The sequence below is a fragment of the Falco cherrug genome, chromosome 1 (genome assembly GCF_023634085.1).
Source record: "Falco cherrug isolate bFalChe1 chromosome 1, bFalChe1.pri, whole genome shotgun sequence".
In the NCBI taxonomy this organism is placed as follows: domain Eukaryota; kingdom Metazoa; phylum Chordata; class Aves; order Falconiformes; family Falconidae; genus Falco; species Falco cherrug.
Window position 1 is genome coordinate 109754906 of NC_073697.1, and position 18835 is coordinate 109773740.

Below are 18835 nucleotides of genomic sequence, written 5' to 3' on the forward strand. Positions count from 1 at the left end.
TAAGGAATGTAAAGATAAAGAGGAAGACAGTCTGTGCAGTTAGGTATCCTCATTAGGGAGGTACCTTTTCAGGGATTTGGGGTATTTTCATCACCTTTTTTTGAAAGGTCTACTCTAGTTCTGAGAATGAGTTTCAAGGACCCCTACAGCTTGTACTGTGTATGAAGGGGGGTTAGATGTTTCTAGTAATCCTTTGCTGTTTTTTTAATGTGCTTGAGGAACACACAGGCTAGGGAAATTCAGGTTTTTACATGTTGCATCTCTGAAGTTGTGAGACCCATGCACATCCTATTCTTGGATCGTAATAAATTCTGTACAAACACTGGGTTGTTAAGTGTTCAGAATAAAATTTTACTTCGACTGCTGTCTCTGTTGGAATGATCCTAAAGGATAAAGTAAAAATAAACTGGATATATTTTTTTTCTGTCAGTTCCCTGTGAAAGTTATTAACAGAAAAGTCAAGGCTAATAGCTTTTCAGCGTAATGATTCTCCTCCCTGTGAAGCTTTAACTCACACTTTGTGTGTGATGATGAATGGCTTAACTCAGGTCATTATAGTGAAATAACATTTACTGCCTCCAGACCCATACTGGGAAGCGGATGCATTCAGTAGTTTACATGTTCTTTGCCAAGTGTTGCTTTTGACATTTATGTTTTTTGAAGCATTGTTAGATGTGTGCTGGATTGGTTTATTTTAGCATCAGTTAAGTGAAATTTTAATGCTGCATTGGAATGTTAATGAAGAGTTGTGTATTTTAGAAACATAAATGTCAATAGGGACCTGTATGACCCAGCGGGGATGAGGTAGCCTGTGGAATTACCACCCAGGATTTTCATTGAATCTGCCTTTATAAAGCTTTAATTTCCTCTGCAGGGCTATGACCAGGAGGAGACAATATGGTGAAGTTGCCAACCTTCTCCAAGGTGTCGTGAATGTGTTAGAGCACTTCAACAAATACATGGGGATTCCTCAGATCCGACAGCTTTCTGAAAGGTAAAATGATCGAACCAGGAGCACTTGCCTGCCTGCTGGGAAGGAAGGTTAGAAAATGCATTAGGCAGGATCCGTTTCTCAAGGATGTAAAGGCTGGACATGGTCCTTTGAGCTTCCTTCCAGCCAAAACAAACAGGTTAAAATTGGACGCAGTTTGTTCAAATCTTAGGCAGCCTATTCTGTTAAATAACAGTAGTTGGTATGGATGTAGTTCATGAATATTCTGCGCTTCTCATTGACTGGCTTTTAATTTACTTACCTGGAGTAATCTGTGGAAGTGCAAATTTTTTTATGTGGTCTTCATGTGCAGGTGTTTGTGGTGAACCCAGAGGTGATGCTTTCCCTGCTTTCTTAACCTCAGTGATAGAGCAGCCTGGCATGAAGCAGAAATTTATGCATTAACATAGCAGTGCTTGGGGCCCCTTTCTGCCCGGGCATGTGCCTTATTGCTGTCAAACTGCATCGTTGCCCAGGGGCTTAGGCAGGCGGGATTTCTTTTTGGGCATTTGCCAAACGCAGTTATTCTAAGCACCTTGAGTTTCTTCTGCCAAAACCTGCTCCCAGTGCCCAACTTTGCTGAGATTTGAGGCTTATAGCAAATCTTCCCAAAATCACGTGGCACCCCTGAGTGCTTTGAACTTCTTTGCTGAGGTTGTATAGTCTTGATTTTCTGATGTGGAGTTGCACATGTAAATTTGGTGAGTTTTGGTGCAGCTCCAACAGCCAGTGCCCACCATTCTCAGCAGCAGCAGGTGAAAGGCTCAGTGGTGACTAAGCCACGAGATCTGCTGGGCTCTTGGCTTCATTGGGGATCTGACAGTTGGGTGTCGAGGGAACAAAGCCCTTCCTGTTCTAGGGGCCGTTGCTGTCCCTGGCCAAAACCTACTCTTCCTGCTTTACAGCAGGCTTTATTTCTCTTGCGTCACACACGTGGTGTTTGCTTGACAGCCTGTAGTGCTGAGCACAGCTCAGAGGTGAAATCAGCCTGTTAACGGTAGGGATGAACCTTCCTAATGCTACAACTCTACCTGATAGCATTTCTTTTCAGTGTGAAAATTGCAAATCTATCGCCACCATCCTCTTGATGCCTGAGGTGACTTTGCTCACTACAGAGGTACTTGAAGGAGCCTTCCAAACACAGTCATTGATTTTTTTGGTGACTCCCTTTGCTAAGACAGCAGCTGGCTGCCTGTGCTGTTTAATGATGGAAGCAGTGTTTGAATGATTTGTTTGTAATATTTTCATGTAAATCTGTTGGACTTTCTTTATGATATAGATACCTCTTCCAGAAAACCCAGATGGAATCCATGAGAGACAGCAAAAGAAAAATCCACTCTAAATCTAGAGAGAGAAATGGGGCCTTGTTTTAACAAAGCATTTGACCATAAGCATTTGCTTAAATGAACATGTACATCAAGGAAATACAAACATATGTCAGTGCTTTTCTGAATTTAGACTGTTGTCTGTTCCAACCTCATGTTCAGAAAGAGTTTGCTTCATTTTCTTCCAGAGTGGTGATGCCCTTGGGCAGAAACCTACTGTCACTGGGCATTTTAAGGCCAAATATAATTTAAGCTTTGGTCCAGAATTCTGGCTGGTTTTCCCTTTCTGGTGGATGATTATTTACTACTTAGTTGCTGATAATTATAGAAAACAATTCATGCTGCTGCTAAAAGGCATAGTGGTTTCGAGTCACGCCAGAGAGACTGGCAAGGACATGGAGGAAAACTTCTTTTGTTTTATTCTCCTTTCAAGATAAGGATCTGAAAAGCTCAAGAAAGTCTGTTCCTCCTATTTTTAGAATTGCCTCGGCAGGGTTTTCCTTCCAGTGTTTACACAGGGAGAGTTGCACCATCTGGTAGCGATAGACGTGGCTGCTTGTGGGGCGAAAGGGGAGCTGCACCCAGGGTGTTGCTGGAATCTCTTTACTGCTTTGACATCCAGGCAACAAATTACTACAGGGAGGTCTATGGCACAGTAATACCTGCTTTGGAGTTTGACTGCATTTGTGCGTATTAGGGCCCGATTTGGAGTTACTTTTCTCTCTCTTTGCTTGGAAATACTTTTGTGATTCATGAAACATCAAAGGAACTTTGCCTGGCTTTCTCGCAGTGCTATTTTTAGACTGTGAAATTGCTGGGGTTTGATATCTCATGAATTTGGTTTAATAGTACAAGTGAAGCCTCTAGGATGTTTGCAGAGGCAAGGAATGCTTTAGTAGATGTTGGCACAGACCTGTGACAGTAACCAAAGTCTATTATATACAATAAGTCTATTATATACACTGCTAAACGAGCAGATGCTGTTGCTCTCTTTAATAAAGAGCCTCTCTTTCTTGGTGTGAATGGAGTGAAGCCAAATATGAATGGGAAACCATGGGAAGGAAAAGTGCCTGCTTGGCGGTGTTGGATGTGCTCTTTGTCATGGGGTATTCAATTTAAGTTCCTGCTTCTAGATGCTGTGAAAACTAATAATGTGTTTTTAATGTTGTTTTCCACCTGTTGTTATGTCCCTTTGAAAATAACCAAACAGAAATCCCACTGTAAGTATTTGTTGGAAGCCTGGACTGAACTCTCAATTTAGTTGGCGGCTTGTGCTGATCCTGTGGAGTATTGATGTAAAAATCTCACAATTCATATCCCAATGTAAATGTTTTCTTAATCGTGTTCCTAAAACAACTTCTTATATGGTTCATTGGAAGTTGTTTGTAGTAAATATGAGTATTTTGCTATCTCTCAATCCTCATCTGTTTTCTGTCTGTGGAGAGAATGTACAATTAGCAGGCACAAACCCACCCAGGAAAGTGGTTGAGAAAGCCTAGCAGATAGTGGAAAAAAGCCTGGAAAGTATTTAGAAGAAAGATGATTATAAGTTTGCCACAGAAAAACAGGCTAGCTCAGCCTCTTTTTATCTCAGCAAGCTGCCAGGCGTAGTTTAAGATTTCTGGTAGCTTTGGCTAAAGGAATTGTGGTTTCTAGTAATTTAATGTCATTTGAAACATAACAGTGGGTTTTCTTGTTTTTATTTTTTTAAAGGCGGGGGGAAAAGAGAACAAAAGCCACTGATAATAAAGCAAAAGTCAGAGAAACAAAAATCACTAGTGCTTGGGCAACCAAAGGTTTTGGCACATGCGAGCAACCCCAGGAAAAGGCAATTCTCTGCTGCGGCAAGCCAGGACAGCTGCTGTGATGCCCCAGCATGCTGCCGTGGGGAATCTGGTCAGTCCTTATCAAACCAACCTGGGAAGTGATCCTAAATCTGTTATTGGGCAGGAGTGCCTGGAGTTGTTAAGCTTTAATGGGGAATTCTCTTTCTGCAAGTGGTTAAACACGCATGTTTGTACACGTGCAGAAGTGGCCCTTCAGTGATGAAAGCGAGTGAAGCCAGCCATGGGCTTGAGGCTTTTATCGCTGCAGTTTCCATTGCATGAAGATTATTCTGAATTATTGAAAGGCTTACAGCTTTCCGTGGGGAACAATAATCTCTAGTGTCTAAAGCAAGTGCCTTTCTGTGTTCTTTGCCTAAAGCAATCAATCTGTAAAGAGATGGCATAAAGGTTTTCATGATTCTGGGTGCATACTTGTGGGGAAAAAAGAATTGTCTGTGTGTGTGCTTATCTAAAGAGTGATTGTTGCTGGGAGGGCGGTGAGGTTCCCTGTCATTGCTCACATGTACCTAAACCTTTGGCTGCTTTGATGTCTGCCCTATCTTACAAAACACTTTAAAAAAAAAAAAAAAAAAAGCTAAAACTAATTTTCCCCTGTTTGCTTTTGAGAGATTTTTAAGCAGGACAGGTGTTAAAAATATATATTTTTAACATCCCAGTTCAGCGAGGCATTCCTGCAAGTTTCTTAATTTAAGGATATGAGAATCCCCATTAAGAGTATCCTTAAGTACTTTCCTGAATTGGAGCCTAAACCAACAAAGCCCACGGACAGGGCTTTTAACTGCTTGACAGTGCCTCTTTTAAATTTGTTGAGTCTTTAGGAATCTGGCTGCGGCGCTTTCCAGTGCCTCCACTGTGCTTGCGCTGCAGCTGTTGTTGAATAGGAAGGTCCCTGTAGCTGGACGTAAGGGAAGTACCACCACAGTTAATAACTTCCAGTTGTTTGTACAAACTCATTCATTTCTGTGACTCCTAATACTAAAGGCTTCTTGTGTCTTTATTATTTAAAAGAGAATTTTTTTCAATCCATGTTTAGTGTCTTTTTTTCTTCTTTTTCGCCCCCTGCCTTTTTCTTAAGGATCAAAGGGTTTGGTTCTGTGATGCTTTCTCACATGAATTGCTAGTGCTTACTTGTACAATGTAAGCAAGATTATACCTGTAGTTGTGGCTGCTGGGCTGGGTTCCTCCTTGCTGCTCGAATTTCCCACTCCTCCTATTTCAGCATATTAGTCAATCCCTTTTGTTTCACAGTTATGAAGGTGTTAACTGGGGATCTATACCTGGAAGCATGGAGGTGTTTCTAAACATTCCTGTGAAACAGAGAGCTAAGTGAGAATTATGTTTGACATTGCAGGCAGGAAGCTTTTCCAGCAAAATCCCCATTAATAAATCCTGGGTAAGGCAGGTCTTATATGCAGTTAAATCACAGATAGAAAGTTATATTTTCACTGTTGCTTTTAAAGGAGTAGAATTTTCTGGCACCATTCAAGAATCCAGCCTGTTCTCCAGCATTGTCAGGTTGTCTTGCAGTGGTTTTGCTACTAATGGACCTCAAAGGGGAAGATTAAAGTAGCAGGTCATTCCTTGATAAGGTTGAGAAGTCTTAGACAAGAAAAAAAAATTCTAAAGTCTCCCCACAGTCTGAACAAACATTTTCACAAAAGTAAATGTAGCTGCTCTTTCTAACATATCAATCTCAGTGGAAAAATCCACTGCTTTGAATGATCAGTTTAGACCTTAAAGCGTTTCCAGTATAATAAAAAGTGATGGAAGAATTCAAGTGCTGCAGAGGGATATAAGTGCCTAACTGTATGGTTTGGCTCTTTCTAGTGTGTGTAGGCATTTCCATTTCCCCAGAAGTATCAATTAAGCTGTATTGACTTTTATTTCTGGAAATGGGAAGCTTTATTCTCTCAGCCAAATAAAGAGCAATACTGTGGTTTGTTCAAAACTCTGTCACCCATTTCATACCTTTGCTCTTTTATGTTTCTTAAGAAGACATGGAGGATTTATAGGATAAACCCACAGCCAACAGTATTCACATGGGTGCATTTACAAGTAGGTCATTGCACCTGGAAAAGTTCAAATGAAGATTGAGACATTGTGAAGCTTTTAACGTGTTACTTTTGTTGAAATGTGATCAACATACACGAATGTAAAGGTAGATTGCTCACATTGGCATTAAAGGAACCCTGCTGATTTCTCGGCTGATCAACTGGCCCTTCTTAAAATACTTAGTTGCAGCAGGGCAGGGGCACCTAGGATGTGTTCTGCTACAGCACAGGTGTCGGTGCTGCAGAGCTGGAGTTGTTGTGCCAGTGTCATTCAGGGAGCAGATGTTCTCCCTTTTTGACATACAGGCTCTCTTAGTATGGATGTTTCTCTTTAGCATGCTCTTTTTTTCTGTTAAAAACCTTCAGTGGCTGTTAGCATTTCAGTTCGTTTTGCAGTAAAGTTTGCAGGAAATGAACCAAGAAGTTGTTGTACCACCGCCAAAGCCCTTGTTTCCTCTGTCCTCATCAGGGTGAAGGCAGCGCAGAATGAGTTGGGACAGCAGATCCTGGCTGACTTCGAGGAAGCCTTTCCTTCTCAAGGTACAAAGGTAAATTGAAAAAATTTGAATTGAAATTGAATTGAATTGAAAATCCCATTGAAAAGTGTTGCTGAAAACTATTCAATGTAATTGTCATTGGTTTTAATCTCATTTTATGTGAAGATTTGATCTTTCTCTGTTTCAGGAGTTATTTTAAAAAGCAGACAAGTCTCCCAAGCTGTAGGGTGCTAGGTATATTTCTCACTGTTTCTGAGCGTGGGAGAGAAAGGCCACCCTTCCTTTGTCCCACCGCACCCATCTGCTGCAGCGAGGTCTGCACGCCAGTCGAGGAGTGCCCCAGGCGCTTTGTGGGTGGCCCTGTAGACCAGAGTGGGGTTCCCTCGGCATCTCACCCAGGTTACTGGTTATTTGTTGAACACAAAAGGTTCATGTTGAATTCAGAGAAAGCCAAGCACCGGAGCTCTGTTGACATGCTGTCAATGAGTTTGTCTCTGGTTTACTCAGACAGGACAGATGCAGATCTGGGCTAGGGCTAAGGCGTGAAATGTGCTTCCCCAAAACTATGCATCCAGGTGTTTGCAAACAATAAGAGGGGGTAGGTGTGAATTTGAATTTACTTCAAAGAAAACAGTTCTGTCTTCCAGAGTACCAGCTCTGCTGGTTTCTTCATAAAACTAACAAGTACGGAAATGAGGAAACTATTTGGGACAGATCCTTGATGAAGGGGAAATCTGTCTGTGTGAAGGTGCATCAAAAGAGCATTTTTTTTTTTACGTGTTTCTAAATTTTCTGTCTTCTCCACTAGCATCATGCTATGCACTTATACAGACCAGCAGATGCTACTTCATGTTGCAAACTGATCATCTCTAGACTGCTTTGTTTCCCCCATTAATTTGGCCTTAAGCTTAGGAGAAAAGGGGTTTTCTTGTCCCACTTGTCAGCCACTTCTCTTAGCTGTTCTTCAGAGTATCTAGACTGATGAAAGCTCTGGCAGAAGTGGAGGGACAAGGGTTCTTTCTGCAGGTGGAGCTGGCAGCTCTTCTGCAGTAGGGAGCTTCCTGGCTCTTGAGCTATAGAACAGCTTTATGGCCAACAAAATGGAAGCAGCTCAATTTTCATCGGCAGAAGAAAGATGCTCAGTGATAATAAAGACTAGCAGCAGAAGCATCAAACCCAGAAGAATAATGGGGAAGGATAAAAACAATATAATCTGGATGCAGTACAATTTACAATCAGCTGTTCAGCTATTTAACCTTAAATCATTTGTTCCTGTTTATTTTGATAGAGGCCTGGTGGACCCAGCAATGTCCTACGTGATGCGTGTCTAGTCGCCAACGTCCTGGATCCCAGAATCAAACAGGAAATCATCAAGAAGTTTATTAAACAACACCTCTCAGAGTATCTGGTCCTTTTCCAGGAAAACCAAGATGTAAGGAAGCTTAGCAAGCTACATTTGGATTTCACATTTTGCTCTGCTGGCGTTCACAAAGTTCACGTTTCCACAGGTTCCTGTGGTGAAATGTTTCTAACCCGAGGGCTCAGCAGCAGCGACCTGCGGGTGTGATGTGGACGGGCAGATGAGTTGGGGAGTCAGTTTTGTCTCTGCCAGGATGATTTCCTCCCACCTTAGACATCAGTTTCACATACCAATGCTGGAAATGTTTCCCCCTCATATAATAAATAAACAAATAAATAAATAAATAAAAGTTAGAGATACTTTCTGCCTTGTAAAGGGTTTAAAGATTAAACTCTGAAAATTGCAAACTCAGAACCTTTGCAAAACAACACCTTCCCTTAAGCAAGTGAAAAAAGAACCCAAAATGCCTAAAAAAGGGGGTGCAGGGATTTCCAGGAAGTGGATTAATCTTTGTAGCTAATTTTTAAACTTCCTGTCCTAATGCTAAGAACCTTTTAAAAGTTTACTATAATCATCTTGGATTTGAAAAACAAACGAAAACAAAACCGACTTTGAATCAAAGTGTATTTTAACAATTCTGAAACTTTCACAGTTTGTGACAGAGAGGAGAAGAAAGCTAAAATGCTTCATTTTAAATAGCATTTTTCCATCAAAGTTTTTTGGATTCATCTTTCTACTTTTTGACCAGAAAGCACTAATATTGGCAGGAAGAAATCCCATCCTGCTCATGTTGGAAGAATTCTTGTAGAAATTTGTGGATCCGCAGTCCCCAGAGTATGAAACCAGCTGAACATGAGAATCCAGGAATTCCTGCATTCTCATCCCACTGTTGACTTTAACCTCTCTGTCTGCGAAACAAAGAGGGGGAGATCAAATGAATTATTATTGGATTAAGTTTTCAATAGTACCCACATGATTTAGGAGTACTGTTATCCTCGTTTTCAACAGAACTTGCTCTCTTAATTCGTACAAGATAGGGTTTTCAGTCTGGCGTGTGTTTAAGGACTTTGAAGAATGACTGTTAGCATTCACAGTGTTATTAATAATAGCCAAGGTCAAGATAGCTTTGATTGATAGCCCAAGCTCCTCTCCGAAACTACAGCAGCCCAGTTAAGCAGTCGGGCTGAATATTAGCAGCTGCTGCTCTTAAAGGTGGTGTTCTCCATCTCCCTCAGGTGGCCTGGCTGGATAAGATTGACAGGCGCTATGCTTGGATAAAGCGTCAGCTGGTGGACTATGAGGAGAAGTACGGGCGCATGTTTCCGCAGGAGTGGTGCATGACGGAGCGCATCGCTGTGGAGTTCTGCCATGTCACAAGGTGGGAGTCTGGGGAGCTCGCGATGCCTCTCAGCAGTCACCTTCCTTAAACAAAAGGTTGGCCTGTCTTTTGCCAAATGGGTGCTGTATTCATAGTGCTCTAAAGGCAGTCTGCAAATATCTCTGTAGAATTTTCCGTGATTACAAGCAAGTGAACAGTGAAAACCTTGAGAGGTATCACTAAAACCGCACGTACTGTTGGGAGAGTGAGGTGATGTGGAAGTCAAATTTCAATGTAACAGAGAGAAAAAGCCGTAATTTTAGAGGCCAGGTGAAATGGTGTGAGCTGACTGTGGTGTGACTGCCTCGGACCATGGTCTTTGCCAGCCAGAGACAGGGGACCAGAGCAGGGTGCCAGCTGTGGTCCCAGTAGCACCATTGTCTTTGGTTTGGGACCCCAGGTTTGGTGCTGTGGGCTTCCCTGGCTGCTGTGGTGCACTGGCTGTTAGGAGATGGGGTCCTGTTACCCACAAGGCTCCCAACAACCGTGGTTATGTTTGAAATGTGAACTGTAAAGCACTTTTATGTTAGAGAGCATCTTAGGAATTAGCTTGAATTTTGTGATGCAAATCTCTAGGGAACAGACAGAATTACAGTGTTAGGCTTCAGAACTTTCTCTTTAGAGAAAACCACATTTGTTTTTTCTATAACGTCCCCCATCCCCCCCCCCTCTCTTTCAGGGCAGAGCTTGCTAAGATAATGCGCACAAGAGCAAAGGAGATCGAGGTGAAATTGCTTTTGTTTGCCATTCAGAGGACGACCAACTTCGAAGGACTTCTAGCTAAACGCTTCTCAGGTTGCACTCTAGCTGATGGGGCTGTGGTAAGGGGATTTCTAAAGAGCAACTCTTTACTCAACAGCTTCTTCAGGAGAAAGAAGCCCCCTCACGTGTGGCCGTGGTAATGGGAGACTGGAAAAGGCATCACCTACAGCCTCGTCTCGCACTGCCGGGTTAGGGTGTTCGGTGTGACTGCACAGTGCCTTGCAGATGGGAAAGTGGTTCTTGATCTTGCAGACAGTGGTAAAGAGGATGGCACGGGGCTGCCAAGAAGGAAAGTATGCTGATGGTCTGCTTGTTTGGGTCTCCTGGGCTCTGTGCTGTTTGCAGCTCAAGGGACATTGCTATGGAGAACCACAAAGTAATTGTGGCACGGTGACCGCGTTATAATGTTTGTTCTCTGCATGTCGATGGCACGTTATAACTACAGTCCACTGTTCATTTCTGGTTACCACACGTTCTCCGCATGGTACCAACTTTCAATCCCACATCGTTGCGTTAGTTGTACTTGCAGGGGCGTTGGTAGCTGCTTCTTTTCAGTGTCTCGTTTGGTAGATTGTAAAGGCAGAGTCAAGACAAAGAGCTCAGGGAATATCTCTGGGCCATCTCGGTGCTTTTTGTGCCTGAAGTCTCAGCCAAGAGCTCCGCCAGCCAAGTGCCCTGGGAGCACAGAGTCGATGTGTGGCTCAGAAGCCACTGGTTTGAGGTTGGCTTCTCTGCCCAGCTGGTGTCTTGAAGCCTACTTGGATGTGATAATTCAGCCTACGAGGCAAACCTGCTGGACCCACTTGTAATTTGCTGTAGATCAGTAGGTGTTGCTAATTAAAAAGGGAAATCCTGTAAGGTTTTCCTTCTGGCTGAATTTAGATCTCTTAAAATACAGCTTTATTTTTCTGACAAATTTCATACAAAATTTGCAGCTTTAATTAAATTGGCTTCACTGGGTTGTTAGCCCTTTGGAGAAGGTAGGCACAAAAGCTGTTATAACAGAGAAAAACAGAAGGGGAGGATGTGGCTTGAAATGAAAGGAACACCTCTCTGTCCCTCTTTCTGATGTGTCTAGAGGCTATAACACTCTGGCTGTCATCATCTGACCTGTTTTAGACACAAAATGAAGGTTGTAATTATAAACAGCTATCTAGGGAGTGCACAGTGGGGCCAAGCAGTCTGGTGGGAGCAGGGATGCGGGATGTGCTGCGGCGGCAGAGCTGGGGGGTTCTGCTGTCGTGTGTCCTCCCGCTGGAGCCACTTTGGAGTGTGTGGTTTGAGGGAGTGGAAATTTGACAGGGGTCAAAAATGCCCCCTTCAGGGATGGTTCAGGCAGAGCGGGTGAGCGTGGGTGCAGGAAGAGCAGGCTTTAAGGGTGTTGAGGATGCGGTGTGCTGGTGGAGCGATGGAGAGGAGCCAGACTCCAGCCCTGTACCAGGAGTGTGCTCTAACCTTGATGAGGCGGCACTGCCTGGCACCCCACAGTCACCTCTCTACTTGGAGAAGACAAACTGCTGTACAGTGCTTTGAAGGGCTTAGTAAAGCAAAATATGAATGCAGCTGGGTGCCAGAGGGGACGAAATAGACTGTTCTCTAAGGAGCTTCCTCTTTTTTTTAACAGAAAAAGCCAGAAGTGCCACCTCCCTCTGCCAACCCATTTCTGGAGGATGAAACTGGGACAGAGACAGAGGAGATTGTGATCGAGAAAAGCGATATGGACAAAGTAAGTCTTTGAAGTTCTTCAGTTGTCAGTGGGGCAGCCTCTGCGTCAAAACCTCTAGTGGTGCCTAAGCTTTCCCCATCACATTGATTTGAAAGATTTGTTTTCACAGCAATTAATTTAGCCCAGTTTTGATCCTCTGTGCAGCGTACAGGCTCCCAGTACGACCATGGTTTGCTCTGGCGCACTTCACTGAAACCAAAGAAATCTTGATTTCAGTTAATAGTGCGGAGACAGTCCTGCCATATGGGAGTGGGTTGGATTCTGTTCTAGTCCATGCAGCAGCAGCAGCTCAAATGTAGCTACAGGATTTCTGTCAAAGGAAGACAAATTAGCATAGCTGGGTTTTCAGATCCCAGAAGAAGCTCCCACTACAAACAGTTGCAATTCATATTTTGCTTTGTCAACCAGGCAGACTAAGTCTGGAGTCACCAGGCAACTCATTGAACTTTCAAGTGTTGGTTTTAGATTTTTCACTCCAGATATATTACTTCTGGGATTTTTATCTCTGTAGTGCTTTTCTTCCATTACCTCTGCAAAGCAGGTGCCACCTAACCACTTGTAAAGGCACTGGGTTTCCAAAGCCCTCTGCAAACATTAAAGGAGTGAATAGTAAACTCAGTTGTTTTAATTGGCACTGATATCAAAGCCTGTAAACCCCATATTTCTTTACTCACCAGGTGGATGTTTTCTAAGTGTTCAATTGTAAGTTGCTTGAAGCACATGCCCTCTCCTTATTCAGTGAGTTTACAGCCCTGTAAATGGGCCATTTACAGGTGGTATCCTGATGGATCACGAGGGCCCTAGGACCTGCTCAGATCCGTGCCCCTGGGGAGACTGGGGGGTGGTAGCTGTCCACCAGCACAGTTTGGTGCACTGCACCCCCTCCAGATTTTCACATGATAAAGGCAGCCCTCCGCCTTCCATCCACAGTGTTGGAATGGTTAAAGAAAGTTTTTCTCTTTCCATTAAAATACAGCTGGACTTTCAGTGATCTGGAAGACGGCAGCTGGGGACTTGGGGAGACACGTGTGGTGTGTTTTTCATGAAGAGCTTGCTTTCCACTATCTGTAATAGCTGAGAGAAGGTCGGCTTTGCTGTGCAGTGTTGGGATGAGAGGACATCCTTGGAGAAGTCAGTGGTGTTAGAGGGCAGGTGAAGAGATAATTGCAATAACTAGGCTGCTTAGGGCTGGTTTTATTGAACAGTAGAATGCACTGCCCTGGCCAGAAGCAGTTCAGGTGCTTCTGAGAAAGGAACCGCTCTGCTGCCTGCCCATGGGGAAGCTGGTACGAAGCCATCCACTGAGCTATCCCTTGAAACGCCGGTTGTGGTGAGGTTGCCCTCTCTTTCTGGGTATGCCCTGTGGTCATGCTCAACACAGTGCGGGACTCTGCTGCAAGGGCAGCTGCCCCCCAGGCACCTGTCTGCCAAATGGGGACCCCGTGGGCTCCGACATCTCAGTTTCGAAGCTTGTGGTTAGTGCTGGTGAGTTCATGGTGGAGGTCTCATCTTCTGCTGCCACTAGCTGAAGAAGAGAAAGGATGGGAAGGGTTGAAGATGAGTTTTGAGTGGTAGAGCTCTTCCAAGACACTAGTCCTGACAATTCAAGACACTTGGGAGTGTAAGGGAGCACAAGAGTTTGAGGCGGGGGGAATCCATGTTAAAAAAGAACCTCTTTTAGTAATCCTAGCAGTTTGATTTAATCTGTTTACTTTGGATTGTAATGAAAGGAAATTGGGCCAGCTGCAGACCTCCTTACTGTGACAACAGTAACCTTTTATTATTTCCATCAAACTCAAGGAGGAAATAGCTTAAACATCTGCAGCTTTTGGATGGGATTGCACACTCAGAAATACAGCTTCACTGCTACTGTTAAAAGATTTAGTATTCTCTCCACCAGACATGCTGGGAATAGCATGATGCAAAGACACACGCGCACACGCAGAAAACCAGTCCTGCTCTAGGAGTTGGCTCTTCCAGCCTGGTAAATCATAAACATCATGAATCTGCAACCCTGTGTTGGCGCTGCCATCCTGGAGACTTGGCAGCTGGAAGGTTTCTGTAATTCCCACCTATTGTTTTCCTCCCAGCTCCGATGAGCTGTGTGCATCCGGCAGGAACGGGCAGGCACTGGCAAAGGGGCTGGGGCGGGAATGCCGGGTAGTGGCTCTCTCCCAAAGCCATAAAAACGTACATTCTCCAGTCGTGCTCTTAGCGAGAAGGTTAATGAAGCCAGTCTCATAGAGGTGGTCTGGTCTCCATAAAACCATTTGCTCACTTTTGGTTTGCAGGCGTATATTAGTACTCATTGTGTCTCTGAGTCTTAATCATTGCTGAGAAATGCTTTCCTTGTCATTCTCTGCTATTTCCTCAAAAGACTTAGTGCCACCTCCTCTGTCATTTGGGAGAGTATGTCCTTTAGGCTCTGTTGTTTTGCTTTTCTTCTGCTAAGAAAAAAAAAATTTCAACTGGAAAAATTCGTATCTTCATTGGCTGGGAGCTGATCCTGGCTTTTTGTGGAAAGAGGCAAGATTCCATTCCAGAGTCACTGCAGCCCTCTTTGCAGGCAATGAAAAATTGTCAGCTTGCCGGGAAGCAACAAGAAAAATTGTCTATCAGTAAAAAAAGAAATATCATAATCTAGCTGTAGGGCAAAAATGCGCTTAAAGGTCCTGCCCAGCCTGGTACCTGAACATGCACAAATTGAAGCATATGAGTGGTCCTGGTGGCTTCAGTGAGATGTGCTTGGCCACGGTGGAGAGTGCAGTACTAAACTAAAATGAGACTAAACCGGATGACTCCTAAATGACACGTGTGCTTAATGCTCTAATGTGACTTTAAAATAGAAGTCTTTGCATCCCCAGAAACGCGTTTCACGGTGAAAGCAGTCCTGTAATGTTGCCTGTATCATTCCAGCTCCGCCGGTAATTACGTGCTGTTTATCTAAATAAAATTCATCCTGATGAAGTCTTAATGTTGAGTTATTATTCTTAATGTTCTAAAATGTAGGGATTTTTCAATGGTGCTTCCAAGTAACTGCTACGTTTAATTTCAGAGGTGACTAGTGGAGTGTTGTTACTGTTGGAAGGGTTCAGCAAGGTTTTATTTACGAGCTGCATTAAGATTCTTCTACTGAAATCTGTTAGCATGGAGCAGCCTTCTCTTTAAGGCTAAGAATATTTTACAAGTGAAAGGATAATTCCTTGGAATACTAACAGCTCTGTTAAGAGGAAGAGGCTGTGTATTCTGCCAATTATATATGCCTTTGATTATTTGACAGCAAATTCCTGTGTTGTAATATTTCTGAAGACTTAAATCCTTTTGTGCCGTGGAGTTACTGTTTCTTCTAGGTCTTACAGGGCAGGTTTGAAACCAACTCTCTAAATGTTTTCTTACAGCCAAAGAAGCCAAAGGTCCCTGACAATCCTTTTCATGGCATTGTTTCCAAGTGCTTTGAGCCTCACCTTTACGTGTATATCGAGTCCCAGGACAAGTGAGTAACCAGCATGTTCTTTTGGGCTTATTTGCTTTTGAATGTGTATTGCAGTTGGATTGTACTAGATTCTGTACTCAAGCCGCAGAAAATTAATTTCCTGAAAGTCTGCTTCCTAATTTCATCAGGAGCAGTATTCGTGGTTCAGGAAGGTTAGAATGAGTGGGACCGTTGCTTGGGCAAAAATGAGTGTTCAGAGGGCTGTGGATGTTGGTTTCGTCTGTAATTGCAAAGGCCTGCAGGAACGATGCCTGCTGCCATTCTGCAGAGGCTTAGTGTTTCTGAAATTGCTTCTGTTGCCTCTGCAATTCCCACTGCAGACATATGCCTTTCTTTCGTCTCATGCCTTCCACAAATAGTAGGTTTGCTTTTTCTGTAAAATACACATGTGGCTTTGTGGCAGAGGAGTTTCAAGATTTGCTTTGTAGAAGTTAGTTATTTGAGATCCTTAGATGAAAGCTGCCGTAGATGAGCTGGCTGTAAGATAACATTATCACTGCTCACAGATTGGGACTTTGTCAGGGGCTTTATTCCCTGGACCACTTCTTCATCTTTGTCTTTGACTTGCAGCAAAATAACTTGAATGAAAGGAGCTTTCAGCTTAGAGCTCTGCGAAGTTTTTAGAGCTCTCACCACAATGTCTTGTGCACCTTGATTCACACCAGGGTTTAAATAACATCTCTGTAACAACTGCGCCAGCTGGGAGAGGAGGTGGTTGAAGAAGGTCCAATACAGCCTTTTAGTGCAGGTGTGTGGCTGGAAAGGAGAAAGAGGTGCCTGCCTCATGTAACTCATCTGTGCCCTTCTGTCTTCCAAGGACTTACACATGACAGAGTGCATAACTTGAGGCTCATACCATCCTGATTTTGTCCGTACTCCAAGATAGCCATCTTGAAAAAGCTTTCCTATGTCCTATCAACCTTTTATGCTTTTTAAATAAATAAATAAAACCTTGCACAATGATCTGTCATGCTGCGTTTAGGTTCCGCAGTATAACAAAGGGAAATGGATATTTCTCCCCCCTGCCCTCAGCCCAGCTGAGCTCAAACTTATTTGAATACTTCTTCCTTTCTCACTGGGGGCCATTTTAATCCCCATTTTGGTAATTCTACCCCACTGTGCTCCTAGCCCTTTCAGTTGCTTTTTTTTCCCCTCCTTTTCCTTTACAATCATGAGATGTTTTATACTAGCTTTATAGCCACAGGCTGCAAGGAGTTCAAAGGAAAACTGCCACAGTATTCCCCATGCTGCCCGTCTGCCAAAAATTGCTTTCCTTTATGATTTTCCTCTCTTCTTCCCCCTTTGATTGAACTTTTGCGGAATCTGTTGCTGATGTCTGAAAATGAGGAGTTGCTTGGATAATTAATCGTATGTTTGGGCTCTGAATAGTGAGCATAGTGTGATAGTTTTCTTCATCATTGCCCTAAGACTGTGGCAGAAAGCAGCCTGGACCTTTTTTTCTGAAAAATTGTTGCCATACGCATTTCAAGATACACAGTGCCAAAATCTGTAGCAATTTAAGAGGAGACACCTGAAAGAAAGACTTTAAAGATGCTGCTCCCCACCCTTCGCTGCAGTGTAAATATCAGATTTCTTACCAGCAAAGCAGATTTCGTTGCTGCCCCATTGGGATGTGTGTCTTTAGCTCTTCTTTGTGGCCTGTTGGAGCAGCAGAGGCATACACATGTGAGCTGAGCTGCTCTGCTGGAGTGAAGGAAGAGCTCCATCAGTGCTGGGGGTATGCAGAGCTGTGGTTAAGTGTGCTGAAATGCATGTGTGCATTCAGAAGCTTCGGAAAACTGGCACTTTGTGATGTGTGTTTATGGCCTCGTGAGCAGATGGGCTTCCAAAATACCCAGTCCATGGAAACTGCCCTAGAAGTGGTCCAGGCGTCTCAATGCCATTGCCCTTCCCCAGCACCCAACAGATACCAACTGTTCACATCGCTGAACAGACCAACTTACTGAGCACTGTGGTGTTCTCTCATGCAGCTGAGGAGCTGCCTGCTTTTCCTCTTGATTGCCAGAGGTGCAGAAAAAGCACTGAATGGGTTGAGTGGAAGAAAGATGAAAGAGGAATATAGGAATGAAAGGATTTAAGAACCAGAATAAAATTCCCTTTATACGAGTTCATTTCATTTTTCTCTTGGTTAATTTGGTGAGTTCTTGCTCCCAATGAATATGCTGCTGTTGGGAAAAATACCACATCTGTACTACCAGAGAATATCTTGGAGCTTTTTTGCAGAATCTATAGAGAAAATGTTCATTTTCTGTAGTATTCCTGCCGCCTTCATGTTTTAACTCCCAGTAGCTTTTTCTGCCAAATTCTTGTGCTCCCATTGTACCACACAAAGGTTGTTAGCCTTCCTATTTGTATTTTGGGCCAACTGAGACTGTTGTGAAAGTTTGATTGACACCAATTGAGGTGTGCATTAATAATATATTAGTTCCCTTAGTGCACAATATCCTGATGTTTGCTTGTGTCAATCCCGTGCTGAGATAAGAGCAGTCCTCACAGCCTGCCTTTGATGGGCAGTTTCTCCAGGTTAGGATCAGAACAAGCATGAAGCTCTAGCGCTGCACTCCCAGATCTTTTGGACAGCTGCGTTTGCTCGTCCATCCCAGTTGACAAGACCTTGGGGGACCAGGAAAATGTAGATACATTTCACTTTGCCTCGGAGAAGAGGCGAACATGTGGAGTAAGCATAAAGAAACAAAAGCCATTGACATTCCTGACCGTGTCTTGAGACTGAGAGAACGAGAAAGAAAAAAAAAAAAAAGTGGCGGGTGAGCGCTAAGAAAGCTCCACTTTGTTGCCCAGACGGAGCAAAGTGCAGATGCAGAGGTGGAAATGCAGCTGTTTAATTTAGTGGGCCTTTTGACAAGGAGCAAGCCATGTCCGTTTTACTTGAGAACCTGAAGGAATGCTTCAGCTTGCAGCACGTGTGAGCCCTCCTGCAGCAGCCATCTGTTTGGCTCTCCTGCAGCTACGGGGGGAGGTATATTTTGCTTCACTGTGGTCGAATACAATCAATGCTTCACTTCAGCATTCAATTGCTCTTGCCAGTGTGTAGAGATTTATCACATCAGTTGAGCAGCCTGATGTTTTTACAGTTCTTGTAACAAAGCCGAGGAACTGTGTGTATCTGTGGAATCAGAGCTATGTAAAGTGCTCAAAGCAGCAAGCAATAAGCCTGACAAAAGGGGCTACTCATCTCTGCAATCGCCTATGAGCCTAGCTTAAGCCAAAGAGCCTTGCTTCGTGGTTTAAAGCCCTGATATTGCAAGCATATTTCTGTAGATTTGTTTGGGCTGGTGGATCATCCGCGGCAGGAGCTCATCCGTTTTGGTGCAGCAACCTGTAAGTTTCTCAGGGACGAGACAGGGCACCTTTTCTACTTGTGCA

The 18835-nt window shown here is 43.6% G+C and overlaps 1 protein-coding gene across 7 annotated transcripts in view; it reads left to right on the forward strand.

Annotated features, from left to right (window-relative positions):
- Window positions 1–18835, forward strand: part of VPS53 (VPS53 subunit of GARP complex) — a 67427-nt gene that overhangs the window by 19701 nt on the left and 28891 nt on the right. For all 7 annotated transcript variants that reach the window (XM_055718968.1, XM_055718972.1, XM_055718988.1 and 4 more), the window contains 7 exons: window positions 875–994; window positions 6684–6762; window positions 8000–8143; window positions 9307–9449; window positions 10129–10270; window positions 11836–11937; window positions 15336–15430. In XM_055718968.1, coding sequence (XP_055574943.1) covers window positions 875–994; window positions 6684–6762; window positions 8000–8143; window positions 9307–9449; window positions 10129–10270; window positions 11836–11937; window positions 15336–15430 — 825 coding nt within the window. The remainder of the gene's footprint in view (window positions 1–874; window positions 995–6683; window positions 6763–7999; window positions 8144–9306; window positions 9450–10128; window positions 10271–11835; window positions 11938–15335; window positions 15431–18835) is intronic.